General features: G+C 39.9%; 1 protein-coding gene across 1 annotated transcript in view; it reads left to right on the forward strand.

Moving 5' to 3' along the window:
• Positions 1 to 1,324: 1,324 nt before the first annotated feature.
• Positions 1,325 to 23,523, forward strand: part of CTTNBP2NL (CTTNBP2 N-terminal like) — a 51,296-nt gene continuing 29,097 nt past the window's right edge. The window contains exons 1-3 of the mRNA XM_044238919.1: positions 1,325 to 1,397; positions 14,101 to 14,224; positions 17,121 to 17,228. Coding sequence (XP_044094854.1) covers positions 17,130 to 17,228 — 99 coding nt within the window. The 5' untranslated portion in view covers positions 1,325 to 1,397; positions 14,101 to 14,224; positions 17,121 to 17,129. The remainder of the gene's footprint in view (positions 1,398 to 14,100; positions 14,225 to 17,120; positions 17,229 to 23,523) is intronic.

Genomic DNA, 23,523 nt, shown 5'->3' on the forward strand with positions numbered 1-23,523 from the left:
CTTGCTCAATAATAATTGTTATGATTAAGAATAATATATTAAAAACAATACATTATTTAGCCATTATAAATTTTAATTGTATCATAACTACTTATTATATTGTATTTAAAAATAATGTGGTTTTTTTAATTGTTTATTTATTTATTTACAGACAGAGATCACAAGTAGGCAGAGAGGCAGGCAGAGAGAGAGAGGGAGAAGCAGGCTCCCCGCTGAGCAGAGAGCCCGATGTGGGGCTGGATCCCAGGACCCCGAGATCAAGACCTGAGCCAAAGGCAGAGGCTTTAACCCACTGAGCCACCCAGGTGCCCGGGCTATTATTATTTTAACCAGCTAAATAAATCCGGTGACCTGGAGAGCAGTCTATGGGGAAGGAACCCAGAAACCTTAACCTCTGATAGGGATGCATCTGTATCCTGGGATAGGGATGGTCCTGGTAAGGCTTGCTGCTAACAGCAAGATCTGCATTCCTGTGTTCACAAGAAGGGACAGACATTTCTTGCATCTTCTACATTGCCCTTTGTTCCAGCTTCACCGCAAACGCCTTGCTCCACAGTATAATAGGGCCAAGAACACAAAAAATATCCCCTCATCGGACACGCATATTGACAGACTAATTTGCAATCACTCGACTTTTGCCTGCAAGGCAGGTGGGACTGGGTTTTGCCCTCCCTGGTGCTACCCGGTGTCCCCGCGCCAGGAGCTCCAGTGCTAGCACTTCCCTTCCAAATGTAATGGGAAAAGAGGAGGCCGGGGTGGGGCGGGGAGGTGGGGGGTGTCTCCGGGTTTATCATCTTTGCGCTCCTGCTTCTAGCACCACACCCACAAGCTGGTCCAAGAGAAAGAGACAGCAGGAAAGACACGTTACCAGGTTTGCGACAACTAATTCTAAAGCAGACGCCAAAGGGCATTTCATTTATTAACATTTTGGATAGAATGAAACGTTAATGTGCCCAATCAACCTGAGCTCCCAAAGCCTGCCATTCCTAAGCCTCCCAGACTAGGAGGGTAAATCACGAAACACCCGGCACCGTGCTGCCCAGAAACCGCATACAAGGTGGAAAGTTGCAGAAGCCGAGCCGGGAGGGGCGCGATCCCACCCCAGAGCCCCGGCCGGAGGAGCGCGCTTCCTCCAGGAAGTGACGCGAGCTCAATCCCAGCCCGGCTCTCGCCAAACAAAAGGGATCTTGGGGCCCCGGGAGGAGCCTAAATGACTTTGGAGAAGCCCCTCCTCCAGCCGGCGCGGATTGGTGCCGGTGCTGAGGAAGCGAGGTGGCGATTGGCCCTGGTGAATGCCATTGCGCCCGTCTGGCGGTTGAGGGGCGGGGCCTCAGGAGGCTTGGATGGGAGCGGGTGGCGGAGGCGGCGGGGAGCAGAGACCGGAGCGCCGGGAAAAGGTAGGAGCCGCCAGGGCTGGGGCTTGACGGTGGCTTGGGGGGGGGGGTGCGGGTTCTCAAGAGAAAAGCAAGGGTAGGACCACCGGTGTCCTCCCACCGCCGTCCCAACTGCCACTCGCGCCCATCCCCTGAGGGGGCGGGGCCGTCTCCTCCGCCTCCCGGTATTCCCCGTGGAGGCGGCTCCTCATCCTCCGAGGGTCCTCGCAACTACTTACTGTCCCCGGTCAATCCCAGCTCCGTATAAGGGGCTTCCCTCTGACACCCCTCGTTTAAGGGTCCTGCTCGCCCGGCGCCTCAACCTTGGGGAGAGCGCGCAGGTTCTCATTTTCTAGGCTGCCGCCCCCACCCCCCATACGGTACCCCGGGGAACCCAGACATCCCTCCCTACACTTGTTCCTGCTCGCCAGAGTGGGACCAGCGCTAGTTTCACCCGTAAGATAAAAATCAGTATTTTCCAAAAAAGGTGGGTGAGGCAGAATTCAAGACCCTATCTAGACAACCAGCTCCACAGAAGAAGCGGCCTTCCCCCACTTCAGTTCTTCCCATCCCCCACGCTGTGATACTCAGGCTTCCACCTGAAGCCCCTCGGATCCTCTGTTCCCTTGGGCGGGGGAGGGGTAAGGTGGCGCGGGCCCAGAGCTCACCTGCTTCGGGACTGTTTTAGACTTTGGAGGAACGAGAAATACTAACTCCCCGCTCCCCCTTCACCCTTTGTGCCGTCCCTCCAATCTCTGCTCCTTGAGGGAGGACCCAGCTTCTAAGGCTTTTTCAGGTTTGAGTTGCGTTTCATTTTGGCTTTCTACCCTATTTCTGCCTTGGGAACTTGATGAAAAACCATCCTTTTCTGTTTCACAGATAGGTGGGTGTGTTGGTTATCTGCAGAGTTGGCCTGACGTGGGTAGAATGCAGTGTGTATTGTTGGACTGCTAGTGAATAATAGCACGTTTTCAAATAAAACAGTGTAGATAAGTATATAAAGAGCATTAGATTAGGACTGAGTATCTCCCAGCCTAGGGTGGGCTGGTCCGTTGCTCAGGGAGACTGCAGTTAACCTTGAAGGTACAGTTCTGTTGAAACAAAAGGCAGGAAGTGTTTGAAGAAAATTCAGGTTCAGCCATCTAGGTTTATCATTAATCCCCTCTGTGGCCTTTGGTTACTGTGTAGCCCCTTTTTTATGGCGGAGGTTTTTCCTTCCAGAGGAAACTGAAACACACATGATGTTATTGACTGGTTTTGTAACAGTGGTATTACCTGCCAAAATTTAAAGGATAAGAAGTAAGAGCCAACCTTAAATCTCAGAGATAAGGATAAATAAAAAGCAGGGTCAGCTTCAGCTATTCATGGACCTGTAGCCACCAAGAAGTGTCTCTGTATTGTGCTCATAAAGGCTTTGTCAAGTTGACCTTCATTTCAGCAGGTGCAAAATACTGGTGATTTTGGTCTATTGTTAATGATATTGAATCCCCAGTAATCATCTATCCGTAGCACTTCCATGTATTAAAATTTGCCATATTTTTTAACATCATTTCTTTTGCTTTCAAGTTTATCTTACTACTGTTATCTGTAGCCAGGCTTATAGCCGTGAAATGCAAAGAGTTGAAATCATGGTGGGCAGTTGTAATGGCTGTCTCTTACCTTCCTGATTAGACTTTCTGAAGGTAGACTTCCTGAAGTTTATTATTTTTGAATAGTTAGCTTTGAAGTTTTCAGAGCCACTCTTAGTGCTCACAGAGCTGTTCAGTGATTGTTTCCAGACCTCCAATAAAAAAGCACAAAGAAAGAACCGTGTGGTAGGTCTCCCCAGCAAACACAAAACTTACTGTGATAGGAGAGGGTAAGACATGGGGCCCCCAGCAAAAGCAGCAGAAAAAAAACTAAAAGCAGAACAGGAAATCCCAAAAAGATATATCTTATTACATGAGCAGAGAACAGAAAATAAATTGAGGTAAGAGACTAAGAACCAAAGCAGTGATGATTGCCAAAGCCTTAATGAGCAGAGAGGAAAAAGCAAATAATGCTCTTTGATTATTTGGCACAACAAGCAGGACCTGTCTGATACACGTTTGGGTCTTGGAAATCTTTGGTCTGACTTTTTCAACCACTGTTTGGTCATATTAGATGAGTAAAAGCATTGTATGCGGAGGATTTTATGTATATATCTACTGTATGTGACTTAATTATAAATTCGTTGAGAGCAGGTAGTAGTAATTCTTTTTTTTTTTTTTTTAAGATTTTATTTATGTATTTGTCAGAGAGAGTGAGCACAGGCAGAGTGGCAGGCAGAGGCAGAGGGAGAAGCAGACTCCCTGCTGAGCAAGGAGCCCATATGGGACTCCATCCCAGGACGCTGGGATCATGACCTGAGCCGAAGGCAGCCGCTGAACCAACTGAGCTACCCAGGCATCCCAGTAGTAATTCTTTTTTAATAATTGTGTGTTTCCCAGTCCCTGAGACAGGTGTATGTTGAACTTTGTTTGAAGCTGTCACCTTAGGGTAGACTAGAAAGATAAATTGCGGATAGGATATGACACAACTTAGTATAATCCGTTTCTTTTTGCTGTGATTTAACATTATTTTCCCTACCTGATGTCTTAGGAAACTCCAGTATCTTAAGTGACTCTAAAATATTGAATTTCCTATAAGAAAATATCTGCTGTTTATATATACATAATTTTGCTGTAATGAAATCTGAAACAGACTTACTAATATAATCACTGCTAGTCATTTTGGAATTGGCTCTGACCTGAGTGGAATGAGGTGAATTTAGGAGAGCACACTAGGAACTGATTGCTGGTTTTTAAGAATGGTTTCCGAGTGTTTGATTTGGACAAGTTACTCATCTACTTTGGGATTTTTTTCAAGTGGATTTTTAGTCGATTTTGTACTTTTCTGAACTAGCACTAAATACATGAACAGGGACACAAATAGAATTGGGTCTCTAAATGGAATCATGTGGACTGATACAGTGGGCCCAGTGCACTCGGGGCTATAATGGATGTGTCTTGGCAGAATCAGGTTTGCAATGCTACCAGTTTATTTGCAGAACAGGATTGGAATTCTTGGCTTTTTTGAGTGTAGGAGACCCATGTTTCGAGGGATTGCCATTGTATTGGCATCTGGTGGCATGATATGAGAAGCAGAGATTTATTTCTAGAGGAAATATGTCCAGTCTCTGGTGGTTGACCCCAGGAATGACTTGTCAGCCTGTTTCTGAAGGCCCATTTTTTCTTATTTCCTACATGTTTACTGCTAATAACTAAAAATCACATCTTGTAAGTTGCAGTTCAAAGCATTTCAATGACAAAATGGCTTATTTGTTTTGAAGCTATAGAGTGTGGGAGGTTACAGCAGAAACTCTAAAGACAAACCTGGGTTCAAATCCCAGCTCTGCTGCTCTTTTACAAAGTGTGCCCCAGGCAAAGGCAGTTTTCTATCTTACCACATCCCGTTTTCCTCAGCTATGACATAGAAGTAATTTTTAGAGTGTTGTTTTTTTTTTTAAGGTTTACATGAACTAATGTATACATAAATCACAGAGCGAGGTCCCTGGCATGGACAAAGCATACAGTATTGATAGGTATTATTGCTGTCCTTACTAGCACTTTGCATGTGAATTACAGAATTTAGTATTAAATATTCTTTTACTCCTTTGGCATTTTAACAAAAGCAAAGAATTGGTATATGACTTTAGTTATCATTTGGTTGCTTTTAAATATTTTAGTATATAGCTAAGATTCCTAAGTTGAGGAAACAAAGCTTCTATACATCATGATCTCAGACATCTGATACAAGGATACAAGGATTTTTAGGGGAGTATGTATGTCCGCCTCATAGAGTGTGTATTTCATAATTTTGTCATGCAGATTATCTTTCTTGAATTTTTTGGCCTGAGAAAAAGAAAGGCAAAGGATTCAACCATCTGGTGTCTTCTCTGACTTGTCAGTTGCTACACTCCAAATTCTACCATCTTAAGTACCTCCATCCTCAGTGTCCTATAATTGGTTTTGTGGACATGAGGATGACAGTACAGGGTTGCACCTTCTGTTAGATTAAAGGATTTTCAGTGGTAATTTTGATCAAAAGTGGTTTTTGCCTTTTGAAGACAGCTCCCCCAACTGCCCCCAAAGTAAGGAGCGATGATGGGAACAGGTGAGAAGAAACCATAGACAGGAATTAAGAGTGGAGGTGAGGGGAGTTGAGGACAGGGGTGTGTGGGTTGAGGAAAACAGGACTACAAGCAGGCATTGAAGTAAAGAATGCAGTAATATGGTTCCTCCCTGCCAAGTAATTCCAAACTCTGTATTTCAGGTCCAAAGCCAGAGTTTCCCATCTAAATGTATCCTTTGCTGCTAAATGAAGCCTTTCTGACTTGTGGAGCCACAAAGAATGTTATCCTTAATTGTCACTGAGTTCAATAAAAACTAGAAAAGAAAATAGGAGAGCATAGAATGATGGGGTTTGCAGACCAAAAAAACTTCTGACCTTGAGCCTTAAGAGCATCTGCTTGGGTCTTTTGTACACAGCTGCTAGGCAGGGCAAGGCTGAAGAGTGCTGTAGGTATGCCATCCTAGACTGGTGAGAGCCAGGGAAGAAGTACGGCAGGGAGAAGCTAGCAGGGAGGAATTGATTTAACAAGAAGTAAGAACTGTAAGTTACAAAAGAGAAAGGAACAAAGGGTAAGTGACTGGTAGGTTACAAGAAAAAGAGAGAAGCACTAACTTTGCTTTGGGGAGGTGTGGAGGAAGGGGTGCCCCATCTCTCAGTTTCTGCCAGCCAGACCTTTCTGTTGTAGCAGGTGGTTCAGGAATAAGGACAGAACAAATCTGGTTCTTAAGTGATTTAATAGTTGAGGATACAAAAATGATCAGGTCTCATCCCATGTATCAGCTCCTTCCTGTTGCCTCTTGTTCTTAAATTGAAGGCACAGGAGGAATTTTCTTAAAGGCTCTACCCATGAATACTTCTCCCCTTCGAAACCTTTAGTCTTCCCTACACTAACTGACTCTTAACACATTTCGTTCTTCTTTGGGAGTCTGAGGACTTCTCATTCAGCATGTCTCACATCAGTGACCATTTTCCCCTAAAACCAGTTCCTTTTCTAACATCCCTGTTTCTGTTAAGGGCGTCATCATTCTAGTCAATCAGTCTAAAAGTTCAGCTGATCTGGGATAATTTTGCTTCCTGTGTCATAGAGTGGAACCGGTACCAAGTTACTGTAAATTCTTTTTTTTTTTTTTAAGATTTTATTTATTTATTTGACAGAGAGAAATCACAAGTAGATGGAGAGGCAGGCAGAGAGAGAGAGGAGGAAGCAGGCTCCCTGCTGAGCAGAGAGCCCGATGCGGGACTCGATCCCAGGACCCTGAGATCATGACCTGAGCCGAAGGCAGCGGCTTAACCCACTGAGCCACCCAGGCGCCCTTTTTTTTTTTTTTTTAAAGATTTTATTAAGTTACTGTAAATTCTGCACGAAGTCTCCTGCATCTATCATTTCTCTTCCATCCTGACTGCCGCCATCCTACCTTTCACACATTTTTGCCTCATACCTGCACTGTTGAAGTTTTCTCCTAACTACTTTTTCTGCTTCCAGTTTTTCAGTCAAATCAGCTCTTTCCCTTCCTAAAAGTATGCTTCTGTTGTGAAATTTACCTGATGAAAAATGTTTAGTGGCTTCTCATTTCCTAGAAGATCTAAAGCCCAGTCTTGCTGGCTGTAATTCAGGGTTGTACATTTCTTTCCAACCAGCATACTTTAAAAAACCCCTTTGAACCACACTGCTAGGTGCTAAGTTTAATCAACTTGAGTTTGTCAAGGAGAGAGGTCTTAGAAGACAGATATGAAAACAGAAGAACTGATAAAACAGAAGGTCGTAATTGCTCCTGGGTTATAAATATAGATACATATCCACTATGCATTTAACATAATGTAAAAAATAGCCATGTTATGTTTAGAAAATCAATTTCTCAAGCATTAAGTTAAAATTGTGACTTGAAAAAGAAAATTGTGACTTGATTAAAAGCTGTAAAAAATTCTGTGGAAATGAAGTCATGCTTTTCACCTGTGTCCTAAAGTCACAAAAAGCTAGTGTAGGCAGAAGGATGTCCTTTTCTTTTCCCAAGTATGGAGATAACCATTGGCCTGAACAAATGCTGTGCATATTCCTGAGCTGTGACCTTCAACCCACTAAGTCAGAAGGAATAAACTTGTTTTGATTTCTAGATTAGACACATGAATAATAGAAAATGGCAACTCATAGGAAAAGTAAAACTTCATTATCTTTGCTAATGAAGCCACATTTGTGCTCCAGGGATGAGAACTGACCAGCCACTCCTTTTAACTGGTCGATATCCTGTTAAAGTAGTTGGTATTAGCCCATTTTATAAATGAAGAACTGAAAACTCAGAGGTTAAGTGGATAGAGGAATGATGAAGTAGCAGAGCCAGGATGCAAACCTAGGTCTGTTCTACTCCAAAGCCCACACAGCTTTTTGCTGCAATATACCACCTCTCAGGAGCATTACTGTCCCTGAGGAACCTTGGAGCAAAAATAATTGCTAGGTCCATCGTTGGTAATTTTCAGCTGGTAGCAAATTGTTAAACTTTTATTTTTAAAATCTATGATCTGATTTAGAATACAAAAATTAAGGGGTGCCTAGGTGGCTCCGTCGGTTAAGCTTCCAACTCTTGATTTCAGCTCAGGTCATGATCTCAGGGTCCTGAAATCTAACCTGGAGTTGGGCCCCACACTGATTCTCTCTCTCCCTCTCCCTGCCCCGTCCTGCCTCCCCCTACTTCTGTGTAGTCATGCTCGCTCTCACGCTCTCTCTTAAAAAAAAAAAAAAAAATTCATTTAAAAAGGAAGACAAAATCTAAAAGGTAAAACACACACAGTCATAATATTTATTATGGAATTTTTTGCAGTTCTAGGAGAGTCAGGTTATGAGCATAGCTACAATACAGATACCTTGACTGTTTTATGGCTTGTGTGTATGTTCTGTTTCTTCCCAGTTTGGAATCCTGATGGAGTCAACAACTTCCTTCTACATTGACATTTGAAGGGTTTTTTTATTTCAGGCTGTTCCTAGAATTATGGCCCATGAATCATTTTACTGGAAAGAAAACCAATCTATATGTTATTTTTTTTTCTTTGTTGTAGTATTTTACAACTCATGGTGGCATTATTTCAGATATACAGAAGTTTAGGGGAATGATAGACAGATGATACAGGCAGATGTATATGTCAATGAATCTTGTTATAATTTCATTTAAGCTAAATAAAGTCAACCGGCATATACTTAATGGTTCATACTTCTGGTATTTTTCTAATGCTAAAAGGCATTTTTAATGAAAAATATTAATGTAAAATCTATTATTCATTTTCGTTAACACACATTCCAGTAGCTTAACTAATGTAGTTCTTCTGGTTTGGTCTTGTCTCAGATGAGAATACTTGAAAGGGTGTAAACAGATATCCAGGTAGACAGACCTGTTTTTAATAGCGTTGTGCTAAATGTCCTCATTTTGGGGGAGAGATGTTTGAATATTTGTTTATGGGCATGAGGCCACTTCCTTGTTTTCCTCAATACTCCTATAAATCTTATTGGCAACAAATAAGAGAAACAATGAGAGAAACAGACATATACACATACACACATAGAGAGAGAAGGAGATGGATATTCACACACAGAAAGAGATATACTAGAGATGCAGGAGTCTTCAAACAGAGTGAAACAAAACAAAAATCTCATATCCATCATGGTGTCCCAGAAAGTGGATTAGACTGGATCTATAGAAGACATAGGTGTTAGAACTAGTTTACTATTTAACTGTAATCTTCAGGAATTCACTGAACAACACTGTTCTCAGTTTTCATCTGTAAAATGAAGAGTGCCAAATGAGATTATTGCTGAGGTCCCTTCCAGATTTGTGGATCACGTTTTAGAGAGGTTTTTCTACCATACAGTTCATAAAACTGGTAAAATGAGAAGATCAGATGTGAACGATGGTTACCAAGTCACAGTGGTTGTTAAGGAAGCCACTGGAATCAAATTACTTAGGCTCAAATCCCATTTCTGCTGCATACTATATCGGAAACTTCGAGCAAGTTATTTAGCCTCTGTAACTCACTTTTCTAGTCTGTAAGATGGGGATATGATGGTGGTTGTAGCATCTGTCATCTAAGGTTGTTGTGGGGATTGAATTAATTCTTGGCAGGTACTTGGAACACTGCCTGGAACACATTAATGTTTATCTTTTTTGTTTTGTTTTTATTTAGCTCAATAAATGTCTTTTTTGTTATAACTATTCCTGCTTGAATTCTTCTTGGAAAACTCTGCTATACAACTCTGAGGTGGTGGTGATTAACGTTGATAGGCTCAATTATATCATTATTCATTTCTGCACTAAGCATAAATTCAGAAAATTTGGCATCCTAGAATCTGCTGTGTATAGAGTATGTTTGAATAGAGTACTAAAAGTATTTTAAATGTCGACATTAATTAGTTTCATTACTGAACTGGTTTCTTGAGGCCTACTTCAAAGTCTGTATTGACTATCGATACACAAGCATCTCGATCCCTTAGCACTGTTGCAATTTCTTTCTTAGTGTATTATTCATATTACATTTCAGGGTCGTGAAATTTAAAATCTTCAAAACTGTTTTGAGACCATTTTGTTTTCTATAATACTATCTATAGTGTGGCTTGAAAAAACAAACTGATAGCAATAAGACAAAGCAAGGCATTCTGAAAAGTGTTACAGCACTCTCCTGGTAATGGGAAGGCTCAGATCTAGTTGCTCTAAGAGTCTGTAAAGTAGTAAATGGTTAACATGTTGTATTCATTTTCTTAGACTGCCATAACAAGGCAGACCGGATGGCTTAAACAACAGAAATTTATTTTCTCGAAATCCTGTAGGCTAGAAATTGGAAATATGTCAGCAAGATTGGTTTCTTCTGAGGCTTCTCTCTTTGACTCCTAGATGACCCTCTTCCCCCTGTGTCTTCACCTGGTCTTTCCCTGTCCCTTGTTTGTATCCAGGTTTCCCCTCTTAAAAGGCTACCAGCCATAGTAGATTAGGGCCTACCCTAATAACCGCATTTTAACTTAATACCTCTTTAAAGACCCTGTCTCCAAATACATTATATTCTGAGGCGTTGGGGATCAAGACTTGAATATCTGAATGGGGGCAGGCATCCAATTTAGCCCAAACAGGTTTGTTTTTGTTGTTGTTGTTGTTTCCTGAAAGAGAGTGAGCAGGGGGTGGGAGCTGAGGGATAGGGAGAATCTTAAACAGGCTCACACTCAGAGTGGAGCCCAATGCAGGGCTTGATCCCACAACCCTGAGATCATGAGTTGCACAGAAATCAAGAGTTGGAACTTAACCGACTGAGCCACCCAGACACCCCTAGTCCAGACATTTATTATAACACATAGACATATAAGGATCCAAATAGTCCAGTAATATCTTTTATCTTCAACTGAAAGATTGATTTGTCATTTGTAGTAAAGCTTATATTGCTTAGTATTGTAGAATTCAGTAAAATGATATTTGTTTTTATACCTTGGTTTTAGAAACTTTGTAAATAGTAATAGCAAAAACAACTCTCTTTAGTAAACATACAAAAGATCTGCTTTCTTGGTCAGAAAATTATTTTCTGGTAGTATTTTGACATGTTTGTCTTCCCTAGACTAATCCTAAAATGCCAAAAGTGGAATGAGAAATATAGTTTGGAATGTTGCCACTCTCTTACCCCAAATGCATAAATAACCCTTCCAAAAAACTAGAAGTGCCAGAGGGTGGGGAAACAAATCTTTTTGAGATAGTCAAGGTAATGTGTCAACGCCTTCCACCAGATAGTAGGTTGCTTTGGATACATTTTTAAAAATAGCAGTGCATTTTTGTCCATATTTAGATGTAGTATTTATAAATGTGACATGTTTATTTTATTTTTTAAGTTTCATATATTCTGGGTTTTTAAGGAAGTGCATTATCTAGTGGAAAGCTCTCAAAAACACCCATTTTGTATGTCAGTGTTGACTCTGAATTTTAAGAATTAATTGGCCTCCTATATGTTGCCTTAGCTGATATGTATGTGAAAATCCTCACATAGTTGGAACAAATTTGCTCTCTGTCTTATTGCTAATACTAAAAACTTACTAAATGGCCTGAATCCCAGTCAGTTGCAGCCCAAGTATAAGTTTTTTTAAATCTGATGTCTCAGTATATATTAAAGAAGTGATTTTTATGCAGTTTGCAAGTGTGATTTTCTGGGCAAAACAACTGATTGGTTTTTTATACTAGCCAAGTTGACTTAAAAAAGAAAAAAAAGAAAAAAAAAAAAACCCAGATCTGTGTAGATTTTTTTAAGGTGTTTCTATGTCCAGAAGTACCTAAGACTTACCAAAAATGTGCTTTTCTCCTTTCATGCCCCATACTACCCACTATTTAGAAATCAAGCCTACTGTTCCACATAAAGACATACACACACCCAGATACTAGATATACAAACACATTTGCACTCCACCCTGCCCTGCCCTCCTGCTTACATAGCTATAGAAACCTAGGGTGTTTCTTTTTCTGCCAACCAGTGTCCCTGTGGTTAAAAAAAGGCAGCAACTCCTGCTCTTCTGTAGAATTCAGATTTCTAGAGCAAAACCTGGGGCTTCGTCAAGAATGAAAAGGAGCAACCAGAACCAGAACGAATGGAGCTTGGGTATTATCCAGAGAAGGGAAAATGAACAGAACCCGAGCCACAGCAACATCCCTCCATGGCAAAATCAGCACTGCCACTGAGGAGGGTCAAGGAGGGGTGAGGGCACCCTTCTTGGTAGCCTCCACTCTTGTGACTGTTGGCACATAAAAGTTTGTGTCGAAGACTCACACACTCCTGACTGTTGGTCCTGGCTTGATGGAAAGTAGCCTGTGAATAGACCAAATGGTGTGCTGGGCAAACTGATGTTTAAAATTTTTATAGATAACCTAAAAATAAGTTTCATACCTATCCCATAAATAGGTTTATTTTTCCCCAGGTAGCAAAATATGTATAATTTATATATTTTTTTTAAGATTTTATTTATTTGATACAAAGAAAGAGAGATCACAATTAGGCAGAGAGGCAGGCGGAGAGGAAGGGAAGCAGGCTCCTTCCTTGCTAAGCAGAGAGCCCCAATGCGGGGCTCAATCCCGGGAACCTGAGATCATAACCTGAGCTGAAGGCAGAGGCTTAACCCACTGAGCCACCCAGGCGCACTGCCTCTTTTCTTATATATATTTATTTTTTAATTGAGAAAACTATATAGCTTACTATAGCTACAGTTAGCTGTGCCACAGTATATGATAATGTATTCAGACAACTTGTCTACGAGTGGTTTTTATTTCAGATTTATATTTTTTTTTAAGATTTTATTTATTTGACAGAGATCACAAGTAGGCAGAGAGACAGGAAGAGAGAGAGAGATGGGGGGAAGCAGGCTCCCTCCTGAGCAGAGAGCCCAATGCGGGGCTCGATCCCAGTACCCCGGGATCATGACCTGAGCCGAAGGCAGAGGCTTAATCCACTGAGCCACCCAGGCGCACTGTCTCTTTTCTTATATATATTTATTTTTTAATTGAGAAAACTATATAGCTTACTATAGCTACAGTTAGCTGTGCCACAGTGTATGATAATGTATTCAGACAACTTGTCTACGAGTGGTTTTTATTTCAGATTTATAGACTGAGGCATGCCTTGTACAGACATATCTGCCTCTAAACTCTAAGGAAAGTTGTGTCTTGGAGACTTTCAAATGGAAGGAATGAACTGAGCATCTGGTTGAAATGATCTTGTCTTTCAGAGTTACTTAATGGATTATGACAGTGACAAGTAACAGCTCATTCAGAAAGCAAGTAGAGAATGAGTCTGTAGACTACGACACGCCAAAAATCTGGCAATTAATATGGAATTAGCAACAGCCTTTTTCCAAATATCTTGGGCCACATCATTTATATATTAGACAAGAACGGGAGTCAAGTTTAAGAGTTGGTGCCTTAAAGTACAGGACAAAAGTTGTGTTTCCTCATAAAATTTAAAGTCTATCATTTTTTTAAAAGTTTGCAGGGTCTGATATACTGTTAGGAAAATATAAACGCAGAATTTGCATGTAATTCAACACTTAATATTTGGGAAAAAATGGGGAAAAGTAAGAGCTAGGATGAGGAATTAGCCTTACAGACAAAGTCCAGATGGTGACAGGTTGATTTGTCTGTGCATTGCCTGGCAGAAGGTGAGGGTATAAAGGTGTACCTTACAAAATTTAGCAGTTCGAAAAGTTTGGTTGTAATTATGTAATTTTTCCATCCAAGTGTATTGTGCATCAGTCATGGTGATTTAAGCAAATAGGCTTTTGTCAATTCAGGGAGACAAAGTCATTTCTCTTCTAGGACATTCATAAGTTAGTCCTTGAATTGGCAGTGTACATCTTAAAGTAAAAAAGGTTTTGAAAGCCCTCACCTTCCCTAACTATAAATGCAAAAAGGAAGTCAGATGCATGGTATTTTTGTTTTATTACTCAGCTTCGACTTGAAAAAGTGGCTGTTTTCTTTCTTGTCTGTATCAACCCACACCTGTCAGGCCTTATCAGTTGTAATCATAGCTGACATTCATGGGGTTTATCCAATCATTTATGGTATAGTAACATAGAAATAAATTTCTTATTATTTTGTAGCATCGGACACTCTTCCACCATGCTGATGGCATTTTAAATATATTTGCCAATTTTCCCAGAGTTTAACTGAAGAAGACCTTAAGAATTTATCCTCGAGGCAGAAAGTGTGACTGCCACTTATCAGGTCAGTATCATCCCCACCCCCCACCTTTACCCCCACTCCCAGGAATATCACTATTCCCCTAAAACATGATGTGGTTTTATGGTCTTTCATTTATATTAAATTTATTGCAAATTTAAGATTGGATTCAAATATAAAGAACAGCAAAGAACTGCTGAATTTTAGTATTTCCAAAGAAAGGTTATAAGAGTATGTGAAAATAGACCTATTGGTTTTTCAGTTACAGAGCTGTGACCCTTTTTTTCCTCCTGTGTCATATTTGTATTGTATTTACCTTACGTAGACACTCAGCTGGACCAGTGGGTACATATTAGCAGATTGTTCCAGATACTAAGATTTGTATGGTGAAGCGATTTACAAATGCAGATAACAAGATTATAGTGCTTTATGCCATTGACAAAGATTGGAATTTTTTCTTGCCTAGGCTGAATAGTTAAGTGACTCTGAAGATTGTTTCAATTTTCCTCTTTTATGAGGACGTATATTTATCACAACAGATCCAAGACTTTGATTTAGGTACTGTCTGTTTTAGTTTATTGTATATTCACTTTATTTTTATTTCATTGGATTCTCTAACAATTAGTTCTGGATTTTTACCCATGAAAGTTTGGAATGGAAACCAGAAGGACTTTAGAGATGATCTAGTCTTTCTGATTTTACCTGTGAGGAAACTCCGAGCCAGAGCAACTGGGTAACTTTTGTCCCCACGGCCATTGAGCTACTCAGTGGCAGAGCCCAGACTTGAAATTCTGCACACCTCGCTCCCGGTCTGTTAAGCTTTCCTCACCGGGCACTGCTTCCTTCAGCCCCAGTTTTAGATCTCTAAATAAGAGTTTTGAAGGACTATAAAGATATTGAAGGAAAAAAAGGAGAATACGTGTGAACAGTGCCATTATTATTTTGGTGTTTCTGCATCCTGTTCATTTCCTCAGGGTAGCTGGTGTTTACAGAGTACTTTTCCAAGTAAGTGCCTATTATTCTGCTTAATATCTTGGGAGGGAAGGGCATGGGCATAAAATGATAGGATTTTTCCTGTGCTTTTTAATCTCTGTGAGATTGAACCATGAAACCATCAGGAAGAGGGGGAAGGGTTTCATCCATGAAACCAGTGTGACTCAACTGGTGGCTTAAATTCCTCACTGTTCTTCACTCCAGGATGCTATCACCCCTCTCCACTTGTGTTTCCAAACCACAAAAGGGCAGCTTGAAGGTATTTCTGAGGTCATTGATCTTGGCTGCCCCCAATTTTGATAATGCCTTTCTTAGAATTCTTGTGGAAAATGAGAGAGGATACTAGTTATTAATAATTAGACCATTGTTCAGCTTGTATCTGGAGTTTGGCAAGATGTTTTACATTTATTAACCCAGTCTTCACAGCAACCCTATGAGTTTGATATCATCATCCCCCTTTCACAGATAAGAAAACCGAGAATCAGAAAACTTGCCCCAAATCACACAGCTAAGGTTATACAGACCTGGCATCTATCTGACTGCAAAGCCAGACACTCTTTCCAGCATCCCATCTTAAATTAAGTGTGTGGCATTATTAGGTTTCTGTGCTTTATTAGGTTTTTTTAGTTATTTTTAAAATACCTGATGTGAGAGGTCTTCTCTAATCTCAAAGTGAGGACCACTTAACCAGCTGCTAAAACTTAGTAGTTAGAAAGTTAGCAGTTAAAACTGAAGTTAGATGGAACATATTTTGCCACGTGGCAAAAGATTCGTACGGCATGTCTTGGAACACAATCTAACAACAGTGAAGTAGGCCTTCCCTACATGCTCTCCCTCACTGAGAGGCGGTAGCTCTGGAAGGAATCAATGACTCTTTGTCTGCCTCCTAAAATTTCATGTGTTCATAAGAGTTGGGAATTACTGGAGGGTGTGTGAACTAGTCATGCTGTAATTCACTTTAAAGGAAACTATATGAGAGTCACAATTTGGAAGTAAAAAGAGGGAAAAGGAAAGTAGTATTTGCTCAGCCTCGGAAGTTACAAAATGTATCTCACCATACCCACTGGTCGGAAGACCCTTGGAAAATTGTGTAGCAGTCTAACTTCTGTCTCTTTGTGATTTTTGAGAAATTAATCTTGTAGAAAGGATTGAGTCTGTGCTATGCAGTTTGCCATTTAACATATTTCAGAAGATATAAGACTTCTTGGAAACGTGAATTTGCTGAGTCAGATAAATTCAGTTTGTAGTAATCTGTCCAGTTAAGATGTTTAATAAGGAGGGTATATTTTAAGAAATTATTTGGAAGTATATTTGTATGATGGTTAGATTGAAGTCTTATTTTACTATATGAAATATAAATACCATGGTAGGTGTTTTTCCTTTTAAGCTCTATTTCAGAGAGAACACCTATCACGTGAAAGCAGATGGTTTAAAAAGAATTGTCTCCCATACTGCCACCAACCATTGTCTTTGCCCAAGTTTTGTTTCATCCAACTTCAGAGGGATACCAGAATGTTTTATAAAGAGTTTAGGAATTTGGTTCTCTAAAACTGGGAAGTCTTTCATGATCTCGTGATTTTCTGGTGAAATAGTGTTCATGGTAACAGAATTTTACCTGTGCTTATAGTAACAAAACTCATGACTAATTCTTTCTGAGACCTCCCAGGATGTTCATAAATATGCCTGGAGGAAAAATGATGAAAAATTGATCTTTGTGAATAGTGATGAAATCTGTAATTAAGGTGAATTTTATTTTCCCTTACTGCTCAGTTTATGATTAATATCAGAGGCTCTTATTTTTTCTACTTAATTGTACTGTTTGCCATCTTAAACCATTTTTTACTGTAATTGTTGTTCTTTTCTTGTCTGACTCACTTTATTTTTTTCTTTAGTAATATCAAACCCACTCTGTCTTCTGGAGATTGTCTGATCATTGTCTTTGTTTTAGGCTTTCAGGATGAATCTGGAAAAACTCAGCAAGCCTGAACTCCTAACACTATTCAGTATTCTTGAAGGAGAGCTTGAAGCAAGGGACCTCGTGATAGAGGCTTTAAAGGTGTGTTAAACCAAAAAAAAAAAAAAAAAGAAGTCATTGTATGTTTTGAAAGTCATTTCATGGGTTGAAATTTCTTTAACCTGTTTTAACCTATTTCTGTAGCCCCTGTTGAAGTTCAAGGTCTGGGTGTACATATTGATACTTGCTCTGGCAGCTACCTGTGTGGTGTGCTTTTAAGGATGCTGGTAAAGCCTTTCTGACCCCAAAATAGTTCTTTAGTCTCTCTACCTCATGTCTGGACCTTGAACTTCATTCTTTGGCTTAGAGGCCTTAACCATTTTTGAATGCCAGCTGCTTCAGAACGCAATGAGACTTGCTTCCTAAAAAATGTATATATGTCCATATACCAAAATTCAGGTTATAATATCTGGGTGATCAAGGACTCCATGAAGACCATCTCTGGATTCCCTAGACCCCAGATAAAGAATTCTTACTGTTGTTTTAGTATTTGATATCTGTTAAGACTTAAGGGGGAGGGGGGAGGCAGGTATGACATATGTGGAAACTCTGCTTTCCACTCAGTTTTTCTGTGAGCCTAAAACTGCTCTAATAGGGGTTCCTGGGTGGTTCAGTCAGTCAAGTGTCTGACTCTGGATCTCAGCTCAGATCTTGATCTCAGGGTCATGAGTTCAAGCCCTGCATTGGGCTCCATACTGGGCTTGGAACCTACTTAAAAATAATAAGTAAGGGGCACTTGGGTGGCTCATTGGGTTGAGCCTCTGCCTTCGGCTCAGGTCATGATCTCACGTCCTGGGATCAATCCCCTCATCAGGCTCTCTGCTCAGTGGGGAGCCTGCTTCCCCCTCTCTCTGCCTGCCTCTCCACCTACTTGTGATCTCTGTCAAATAAATAAACAAAATCTTTTAAAAATAATAAGTAAAAATAAGATGAAAAATAAAACTGCTCTAAAAAAATAAAGTCTAATTTAAAAAATATAAGGGGGTATACCTCCTTTCAAGTTTCATGAACCCTTTACACCGTTGTGAGGATGTTTCCCAATCTGTGCTGAGATCAGATTTGCAGATGCAAAGAAAAGACAGTAAGGGTATCTGTGTAAGCAGCAGGAGGAAGAGAGGGAGGAGAAATGGCCAAAGAAGAGAGACTTGAGCATGCTGGAGAGAGTAGCCCCTGCATAGCGCTCACCCAAGACTAAGGATCTAAGAAGAGCTTTATAGTCTCAAATTTTAATTAGAGGTTATATCCGTATACATCTTAAAACTCACTGGTAAAAAGTTTATGAAGTATTTTGGTTTTGTTTTGTTTTCAAAATTATCTGCTTTTTAAAATATTGCATTAATATTTATTTCATGTGTGTTCATATGAAGCTCCATTGTTGAAGTTTTTTTTTTAAGATTTTGTTTATTTATTTTATTTATTATCACAAGTAGGCAGAAAGGCAGGTAGGGTGGTGGGCAGGGGTTGGAGGGAAGCAGGCTCCCCAGTGAGCAGAGAGCCCGATGCATCCCAGGACCCTGAGACCAAGACCTGAGCCGAAGGCAGAGGCTTAACCCACTGAGCCCCCCAGGCACCCCATGAAGATTTTTTTTTGCAGCAACAAAGATAATTTTCTAGATAATTTCAAGGAGGCTTAGAGAATCAGTGATTTCCTAAGTAGCAACAATAACCACTCAAAAGAGTTCATACAAAAAGCCTTTTTCCCTTCCTGCACTGATACAGAGTAAATGTGTTCGTTTGGTCATATCTGGGTAGTCTTTTCTTGGATTACTCTAAAATTATAATTGTGATAAAATTAAATCTAAACCTATTATTTCTATGTGCTCTTAAAGTGACATGCTAATGTGTTTTTCAAGAATGACTGAAAAAGACTCACATTTCTGTTTAATGAGTATGCCTCAGGGTAGTTTATCACTGAAAACTATTGGGTTTTTTGTTTTGTTTTGTTTTCCCTGGTAGCTTTGTCATATGTGATAAGTAATTTCCAGTGGTTTCGTTCTCCAGAGTGCATGAGGCAGTTCCCTTCTGATACGTGGGGGGTGGAGGTGAGGATGGAGTCTGTTTTCTGTTCTTCCTTTCCCTGCTTGCTTCAGTATTGGGTTTTGTGGCTCCCTGGGGATCACATGTTTATGGCTTTGACACATGCCTAGTCACATATGTTAAAGTTCATTGCCTGGGTCTTTGCCTTCCATACTGCTAATTAGAACTGTATGACTTTGGTCACATCATTCAATCTGTCTGGAGCACAGCTTCCTTCTCTGTAATAAGAATAAATGATTAATAACTAGTATTTGTGTAATATTGCAATTTGCCAGGCATTGCAGATCCTGCAACAGCGTGGGAGCCATTTTTTACCCTTTATGTAGATTCTTTCAGCACATACCATGTTCCCCATATCCAAGGAATAGTCAGTGGTCGCTAATATTATGAATGGATGACTCTAGTGTGCCCTCAGCAGTGCCTGGTTTTTTAATGACTCCCCTGCCAATGTACATTGCATATAAATGTTCACTCTGGCTGGTGACTCATTTCTGCCACTTCCACAGGCCTCCCCCTTTTGTCACTATTAGTGAATTTTCTTCCTTTCCCTGTACATCCCTGGAAACTATTCTGTTTCTCATAACCCCATCCCATTGTTACCAGTAGTTGTAAACTGATTAAACCCAGGACACCCTCCCATTTCTTATTTTTCTGCTCCCATTTCATATTTTTTTGCTCAATGAAGAGAAGAGAGAAAAGGATTGGGGGAATTGTGAGCTTATTCCTAATTCTCACTCGTATTGCCTGTTGTTTTCTCATTTCTTCTCTTGGTTCTCATCTGAGAACCTGGCTCTCCTGCCCGTAGGTGTTACCAGCTTAGAACCCGAAGTGCCTAAGCTGCACTGGGAAGTGCTTGGCTCATACCAGTGACTCCTTGTAAAACCCAGAAAGCATTTTCTAGGAGCAATATTATTATAAATAGCAATCAGATTTTAGAAAACTCTAGTAGTTTGGCAACATATGTTAAAGACATTCAGCTGAAGATCTACCCCTGTTGGCACTGGGGCTCCGGGAGGCGGTTCCCCATATAAATATTACAGTTGACTTTTACAAAAACTTGTGGGACTCAACCCCTTCACAATTGAGGTGGGATGGTGGGGGGATGGCTGCCTCGAATAGAAAAACCAGGCCAACCTTATTTTCTCTTTGCTTTTCAGCCTTAGAAACCAAAAGTGTCTATTTTGCTAATCACTGTATCCTCTGCACCCAGCGTAGGGCTTACAGACAGACAGTAAAGACTTGTCAAATAGATGAAATGATCGTGCCATTGTGATGTGTTGCTTTAAAAGACTGCAAGAGGGGCCCTGGGTGGCTCAGTGGCTTCAGCCTCTGCCCTTGGCTCAGGTTATGATCTCAGGGTCCTGGGATTGAGCCCTGAATCAGGCTCTCTGCTCAGCAGGGAGCCTGCTTCCCCCTCCCTCTCTGCCTGTCTCTCTGCCTACTTGTGATCTCTCTCTATCTCTCTCTGTGTCAAATAAATAAATAAAATATTCAAAAATAAATAAATAAATAAAAGACTGCCATAAGATTTCAGAGTGGATGTTGTGAATTATTAAATTTTACAGCTTGTTCTTATGTGGCTGAACATACTGCCTTCTGGTTTTAATGTTAACAGATGCGTAGGTGCTTGTTGCACATGTTTTCCTAAAATACATTTTTTCTGCGCGAATCCAATTTTAGTTACTTTAGGCAGCTTCTGACAAGTTGAAAGAGCAGCTTGAGAAGCAGGAGCTATAATTAAGGGAACATTTGGATATAAGATACCATTCAGAATGGGGCACAAGTGTTGTGTTTAGTCTGCATAGGGCTTGGAGGTGATAAAGTTATCTTCTGAAGCTTAAGCTAGATGCAGTGTAGGTTGAAATGAATAGCTTCACCAGAAGTGAGACATCTTTAAACAGTCTATTGTTAGATAAAATCAGTAGCAGCTGGGGTCAAAACTGTTTCAGTCCTTTTGAGAAAAGCAACTGCCATACCAGATTCTTAAAGTTAAAATGAAATGTTTGTAGTTGTTTGTTTGTTTGTTTGTTTGTGCTTCTATAATATATAAAGATTTTACTGTTACTATTTCTATAATTCTTGCTTAGCAACAAGCACCTGTTGGGCTTCTCGGACTAATATGGCAGCTTACTAATTTTCTTACATTTAGTATTCTTTCTTAATTCATGTTTCGTGGGTTGAAAAGGTTTTGAAATAGATTGGGTTTTTTTTTTTTTTCTGTTTAAGTAAAAAAGCTTATCCTTTTTCCCTCTTTACCTTCAGAATAGATTTTTTTCCTGGGCATAAAATCTATTCTTCAACCTTGCAACTTTGAACAAAACCATATGGTTCACAGTTGCTGCTAAATAAATAGTAGGTCACATTGGCAGGGCTTGGGTTTTTATAGGAATATATTTATTATAAAGGTCCCAGATCCTACATATAGAGCTAAATTTATAAAAGAACTTCATTCATTTTCCAGAATTTCTGCAAAGTGCCAGATTGCAACTACACCCTTCTAGAAAAGCCCCCGCCATAGTTACTTTTCTCCCCAAAATATAAAAGCCTCCTCGTTCTTCTATTGCAGCCAAGGCGTGTTTGGCATGGAACCAGGAAAGTTGGTAGAAAATAGAGTAATATTCAGCTTCTCTGTATTTAAAAATCTAGTTGCTACAGAGGCCATTTATACTGTATTTGGTCCTAATTGAACTTTTATATAAAGTGATTTTCTGTTTTACAAGAGATTATGTCAGAGTGAAACATTCTTTGTGAAAGTCTTTCTCTTTGACCAGTTTATTTTCATGAATGAGTACACTATAGGAATCCCTTCCACAGTGAAAGCAAATTACATCGCTCATGAACTAACTGTCCTGGGTTTCCTGGGCTAGCATCCCACAGTTCAGTAAGAGAGCTCATTAATTCTAAGCAGATCTGGGAGATGGCTTCCCAGCGAGGTTTGACTACTCCAGAGGAAGATGGAGGACCCTTAATGGCCATTTAAAACATTTGGAAAAATAGATTTGATTGCTAATAAAAGTTAGATTAAATCATTTATTTTTGAGTCTTCCACATTGGGTGTACTATATCTGCATGCCTTAGATCTGATGCGATGTCAGGTTTTATTAAGGTTTTTAGATTTATGTTCATAACCTTTACTGTAAAACATGTTTTAGAAGGGATTTAATCAGTGGGTGTTTGGGGCCATATTTTAATTATTTTATAGTTAGAATGGCTGATATTTTTTATTCCTCCTCTCTCTGAGTGAAGTCCAGATGTGAAGTTCTAGCTTTTCAAACAAGAGAGACATAAAGATAATTACTAGGCAGTCTACAAAGCCATTGATTAGAATATTCAAATTAAGTATAGCTGTATGAGTATGGAGCTTTCAAATCAAAAGTTTAGAGTACTGCCATTTAATTGTGTGATTTTTGGCCAGTTATTTACACTATAAGCTTTATCAGCAGAATGATACATTGTAAGGATTAAATGCGATAGCAAGTGCTATTTAAGGTACTCAGTAGTCATTTACTCTTAGTTATGTTTATTAGAACAAAAGTTTTACAGTCCATCCATTTCAAACAGCATATTCAGTAATATGCTATTCTTCATACAAAAGATGAATCTTTAGATTAAATATTTGTTGTCAATAGGGCTTACACTTTAGCTTGTTTTTCTTATGGGAATTGATGGTTGTGAGTGGATCCATCCCCACCCCCACCACCAAAAGCATGTACTTTGAGACAGCTGGCAAGGGTTAAGGGTGTGCTCTGGGGCATGAAACAGATGTTATGTTATATCCCCCTTCCACCCATAATGAAAACAGGAAATACAGGGACATCGTGGAAGCCTTTTTAGAAGTAATTTTTTTCCCCATTGATTTCCTTGTGTATTTCTCTATTGTTTGATTTGGCATGCTGTTACATTTTGTTTTTCTAAACAGCTTTATTGAGGTATAACTGACATACTCTAGCTGCACTATGTATATTTAATGTGTATACATTGATGTTTTGTTACATGTATACATACTGTCATGAAACCATTACTACAACCAAGATAATGAACATATCTATCCCCTCCCACAAATTTTTCTCATGCCTCTCTGTGACCCTTTTACCTAACCTTCCCCACTTCTCCCTCTACTGGCACCCACCCCACTAATCCACTAGAGATCAGTTTACATTTTCTAGAATTTTACGGAAGTGGAATCATACAGAATGCACATTTTTTTTTTCTTGGCCCGGTATTTCACTCAGTGTGATTATCTTGAGATTTATCCATGTTGTTACTATATTGATAGTCCATTTCTTTTATTCCTGAGTAG

This window comes from Neovison vison, chromosome 2 (assembly GCF_020171115.1).
Source record: "Neovison vison isolate M4711 chromosome 2, ASM_NN_V1, whole genome shotgun sequence".
In the NCBI taxonomy this organism is placed as follows: domain Eukaryota; kingdom Metazoa; phylum Chordata; class Mammalia; order Carnivora; family Mustelidae; genus Neogale; species Neogale vison.